General features: G+C 42.1%; 1 protein-coding gene across 1 annotated transcript in view; it reads right to left on the minus strand.

The window, feature by feature from the left end:
* The window catches only part of LOC106613752 (DNA-directed RNA polymerase, mitochondrial-like), an 87,961-nt gene extending 81,961 nt beyond the window's left edge, over positions 1–6,000 (minus strand). Inside the window, exons 1-4 of the mRNA XM_014216327.3 lie at positions 5,799–6,000; positions 5,206–5,304; positions 4,174–5,048; positions 3,889–4,022 (exon numbers count right to left, since the gene is read on the minus strand). Coding sequence (XP_014071802.2) covers positions 3,889–4,022; positions 4,174–5,048; positions 5,206–5,304; positions 5,799–5,931 — 1,241 coding nt within the window. The 5' untranslated portion in view covers positions 5,932–6,000. The remainder of the gene's footprint in view (positions 1–3,888; positions 4,023–4,173; positions 5,049–5,205; positions 5,305–5,798) is intronic.

The raw sequence follows: 6,000 nt of genomic DNA on the forward strand, positions 1-6,000 counted from the left end.
CTGGTGACTCTAATGAACTTATCCTCTGCAGCAGAGGTAACTCTGTGTCTTCCTTTCCTGTGGCAGTCCTCATGAGAGCCAGTTTCATCATAGCGCTTGATGGTTTTTGTGACTGCACTTGAATAAACTTTAAAAGTTCTTGAAATTTGGCAGACATTGACCTTCATGTCTTAAAGTAATGATGGACTGTTGTTTCTCTTTGCTTATTTGAGCTGTTCTTGCCATAATATGGACTTGGTATTTTACCAAATAGGGCTATCTTCTGTATACCACCCCTAACTTGTCACAACACAGCTGATTAGCTCAAACGCATTAAGAAGAAAATAAATTCCACAAATTAACTTTTAACAAGGCACACCTGTTAACTGAAACGCATTCCAGGTGACTACCTCATGAAGCTGGTTGAGAGAATGCCAAGAGTGTGCAAAGCTGTCATCAAGGCAAAGGGTGGCTAATTTAAAGAATCTCAAATATAAAATATATTTGGATTTGTTTAACACTTTTTAGGTTACAACATGATTCTGTGTGTTATTTCATAGTTTTCTACAATGTAGAAAATAGTGAAATGAAGACGAACTCTGGAATGAGTAGGTGTGTCCAAACCTTTGACTGGTACCGAATATATATTTTTTTATATTAAAATGTCACAAAGTGAACGCCTAAGCCTATTGGCCTATGCATGCAATGCCCTGATGCATTTAGTGCTCAAATCTCTGACAGCTGAACCGTGAGGTGGATCATTATTGTTTTAGGAAACTGATACAGAGCAATGAACCTGGAGAACAGTCCCCTCAGCAAGCTGGCCCAGGACAACAAAGAGAGATACAAATATAATTGCGTGACACAATGGAAAGAATTAACCAAAAAACATATACAGAGAGTATACAATGGCAGAATACCTGACCACTGTGACAGACCCCAAATTAAGGAAAGCTTTGACTATGTACACTCAGTGAGTATAGCCTTGCTATTGAGAGGCCGCCGTATAGGTTATGTGCACACTGCCCACAAAATTAGGTGGAAACTGAGCTGCACTTCCTCACCTCCTGTCAAATGTATGCCCATATTAGAGACACATATTTCCCTCAGATTATACGGACCCACAAATAATTCAAAAACAAATCCAATTTTGATAAACTTTCCTACCTATTAGATGAAATACCATAGTGTACCATCACAGCAGCAAGATTTGTGACCTGTTGCCACAAGAAAAGGGCAACCAGTGAAAAAAAAACACCTTTCAGAGGAAGCAAGCTGAAGGTTTACTTTAGTTCTGTAGGAATGAGATGTGCTTTAAAAGGACGCTAGTTCCTAGGCACAGCGCCACTGCGGACAATGGCAACCATATCTGGGCAGGAGATACAGTACGGCCAGAGACAGGAAGAGAGAGGGGGAACTGGAGACGAACAGGGGAAGAAGAACAGAGTGTGCGAAAAATATGTACTGGCTGGGCTGAAGAGTTAGCAAGAGAGCACCACCGCAGAACAACAATGTCATTGGTATCACCTTACAACGATCAATGGACCAACCAGCTGCCCCTCTCCACCCCTACTGCACTGCAACCTGCTTTGTCATTGGGCCACACCGCATAGGGTGACATCCTCAGGGGGAACAGTAGAGTAGGGGGGATAGCTGGAGACAAGTTCTGCAGTCCAACACAACTAAAAAGAAAATCTGATAGAAAAACCTGTGTTATGAATATTAACACCTTCATACCAGCCAGTTTGTGCAGAGAGAAAAATAAAATAAAAACATTGAATTAATTAGCCTAATGTTCTAGTCAGCAAATTGACGACAAATTGTTTGGAAGCTTGGTGAAAAATCTGTGTAAGTTCCTTGTCCAATAAGCAAAATCAAATTACTGACCGCAAGTTGTTAAGAAACCAAAAACACACAGTATCAATCACAATCCATTTGGCCTGACTGAAATCCATCTGGCTCCTGTCTCTATATAGTCAGCCAGCAGATTGGCCTAGCCTACATCAGAGACACTCATTATGACACTCATTATGACAGATCTAGTACTGGGAGAGCTAGAGGTGAACAGTGTGGCGATGCGTTACGTGTGCCTCCATGCTAAATGTCATGCCATGCAATATATCTATGTCTGGAGGAAGCATACAGTCACTGACACCACCACTGGCCTAAACTCAATTAATAACACTCAATGGTGATTTCTCCCCCAGGCTAATGCTGTGGTGGCGACGAAACTTCGTCAGCCGGTGATTGTCAAGCAAATAACTGTCGGTCTCACAGTAATTGACTGTTAATGAACTTAAACACATTTAGCCACTCCTGGCTTCCAGACATAGCCTACAAGCCACTGATGCAGACCTTTGGAACATCTACATTTTAAAAAGTGTAATAAATCCATGTAATATAGTCTACACCATCACAATAAATCCATTATTTATTTTAGACAGGTCTAAAGAAGCATGATATGAAGAAAAATGCAGTCTATTTCAGAAGAATAGAATAGCATACTCTGAGTTGTCCTTATGTCAGGCCCTGATCTGGCTATGCCAAATGGCTGTGGGCTACACTAGTTCATTTAGCAGACAAGATTTGCTTAGAATTCAGTGGCATTATTTTATAGTATGAAGAACACAATTGAACAAAGATGAATAAAATAGAAAGGATATTTTCTCCAAACAATTTGAGGCAGTGCGCATATATGGCTAATCTGTGTTGAGCGGTTAACAAAGAAATAGGTATTCCTATATTCTTAATTTAGAGTTATTAATGTAACTTTAGTTCTACAAACGTTGGGCTATATATTTTGATTTGTAATACATTGTAAGGCTGCACGATGCGACTAATGATTTTTTAAAAGGTTGCTTGAAAGGCATGAGCTGCTTTGTTTTTTGTGCAGACTGTACACACTACATCAGTCACTCATTCACAATTTGACAAGCACTTGATAATGGCTAGAATTTCACGGCGGCATCCCCTTTGTGTGGCCGTAATGCACCCTATAAAAAATCCATACCTTTTGCGACCAGTGACCTTTCTCTCCGAGTGCTGAGTGCGCCGAATCACCTGTCAATTGATAATTGACAAAACAACATAGCGCAGGATGTTACAGATAGTAACCAGTCCACTTGAAAACAGGTTCCTCCACTGGGTTGATGTGGAGACGGCCCCATAGTGATGGAGGAGAGCAGGAAATGAGGGATCAGGGAGGCTGAACTACAACACTTCTCCTTGACCTGCCACCTCAGTTCCAGGAGAGACGCTTCGCTGGCACTCATAACACCTCTCCACACACAGCTAGTCCAAGAGCTCAGCACTCCACAATGAGCCACAATGCCCCACTCAACAACATTTTACAGGAATTATTATAGCAGCTTCCTTTAAAATAGAAGACCATGGTAAAGGGGTGGGGTAAAAAATGGGCAGAAATATCAGATATCTCATATTTAAACAGTCTTGAAAAAGAAACTAGCTGCTCAATGTCTAATTTTCAGAATATTTCATCAGGCTTTTGTGAATCCCAGTATGTCTAGACATAATAATAAATGCCATTTAGCATACGTTTTTAACTAAAGTGAATTAAAGTAATGCATGCATCCATTTTTTGTTGTTAACACTGTATAACAGAAAAGGCTAGAATAAAGAGAAACATGAACCGCAAAGCTAATAGGAGAGTCTGACATCATCTAGTGGCAAACTTAGGCAATGCATGCACTGGCCACCTAGTAATTATTATACAATACCACAAATAATTATGTTACACATTCTAATCCCACTTTCCAACACAGTCTTGAAGGTCTTGGCATTTTTTGATATATATAATGTATAGCAAATACTATTATCTTTATCTAAGATCAAGAGGCTAAGAGTTACAGTAATGAGTTAAGGCCTGTAAATGTCTGTGGGTTAGCCTACCTGTTGATGACATGTGGGGAACAGTCAGGGTTTCGACCCATACACTCCAGAGCAGCACAGTAAGAGCCAAGGTTAGGCTTCAGACCAGCCTCTTCTACCAGAATGAACATACGGCCAATCTGGTTTAAAGAGCCCTGGAATACAACAAGGAGACACACACTCAGAATAATTCTCTATCTTATATTCCACATGGGGAGGCCCTGCATCATTTCTACACAAGTCTGTAAGATACCACAGAATTGCAGCTCTACATGCCATAGAAATACAAGACTGAACTGCACTTACCTTCTTGGCCCAGACCCTCATCATGATGTTGTAGAGTCCTATGTTGAGCAGGTTGCGTCGGCTGGCCATACGGTGGTGGCTGAGCAGAAAGCGGTGAGCTCTGTCGATTTCCCCACAGAACACACAGGCCTCCAGGTAGCAGCGCACACTGCGCTGGATGTCACCATACACCCTGGCCTCGCTGTTATCCTGCACGAGCTCAGGGCTGGCCGACACAGCCCACTGGTTCAGCTTCCTCTCCAGCTCCTCCACCTCTGCCAGCTCCCGGGCCTTGGCCTCATCCTTCCTCTCCAGCTCCTCTGCCCTGTTCCTGGCCTTCGACAACTCAGGAGCCGGCTCCTTCGAGGCTTTCCCCTTCCCTTTGGCTTTTCTAATAGGCACATTAGCAGCAGCAACTGGTGCAGCTGCCATAGTGTGCTCGTGCTTTGAAGCTGCCACAGTGTGCTCTTGGTTTTTCAGAGTTTTGCTCTTTTTAACAGTTGATGCAGTCTTTATTCCTGCTTTTGTCGATATGGTTTTATGTGAGGTACCTGGTAGCATCAGTTTGCCTTTGCTGCTTTTCACAGGTTTATCCTCTAGGCCTAGCTTCTGCTTCAGTTTCTTTGTTTTAGTCTTCTTCTCCTGGCTCAGTTTCTCCATCCAGCGGGATTTGGAGGCTGAGGCATCTTCGCCCTCTCCTTTACCAGTCTGTCCCCCTCCCTTACTAATAATCTGTCCCGCCTTGGGCACCTCATTCCTCTCCCCAGACACATTCTTGGGACTGTTCCCTGAAGAAGCCCCTATCCCTGACTTGGAAGCTTTGACAAATTGCACCTTTTCATGTTGGACATCTACAATGACGTCAGATTGGAGTTGCTGGATCCTGGCTTCTAGCACTGCAAAGAGGAAGGGAAGAGAGAAAATAATGAAATAATCCGATAGAAAATCAACATAAGAGTGAGGTATCTCATGCATGCTAAGAATAGCATGCAAAATGTAAAACCCTTGACCATTTCCAAACCTAGTAAAGCAAGTAGGCCTACGAATACGCACCATCCAGCAGCTGAGATTGTTCCCATACTCGTTTTTCCCCATCTTCTTTCTTTGGGATCAGAGCTGAGAAATGTCTTCGTTGTGATGTCCATGGTGGCTCTGCAAGTAGTAGGTGTTGTGAGCTTTTCTTTGACAAAAACTGACACACTGAATGCACTGTGACTTTAGTTGTGTTTTTCAAAAACAATCCTCGGACATTCGCAGATCAATGCCAATTCGTGTTGAGGTTTAGAAATAAAATTGAGCAAATATTGCATTGACGTTTTTGACAGGCAACGACCTGCAAGTTCATAATATGGAGATCCTAATATAGTTACATAAGCTGTAAATAGAGTCATTTAGTTCATATCTGCGTTTACAAACGTGGTTTTAAAATCTCGACAGGATAAGAATTGGGTATGTAATAGCTGGTCAACTACAGCTGGTAAATCAATTTATATATTATAATACTAGTAGATAGTTATCGAGAGACACCAAATATTGTAAGGCTATTATAACTAGTCATGAGAGTTACAGCACTGTCTCGTGCACCCGTCCCGTTGGCTTGACATACAGTAAGTAACGTTAGCTAGATAGCGAGGGACAAAACATACCTGAAATGTGCCGTTCAATGTTATTCCGGATTGTAAGGCAATGGTCCGCATATGGCACACGACGAACACTTATTTCCAACAGTATGCGACCACTCAGACACTTTGGAAAGGTACAGAGTCTCAAAAGTGACATGTTGACATAATAACCGCATTACTTTTTCCCACACTAGGCTGCCATTTTGAATTACACCAGCTAATCGAA

Source organism: Salmo salar, chromosome 10 (genome assembly GCF_965601325.2).
Source record: "Salmo salar chromosome 10, fSalSal1, whole genome shotgun sequence".
NCBI lineage: Eukaryota > Metazoa > Chordata > Actinopteri > Salmoniformes > Salmonidae > Salmo > Salmo salar.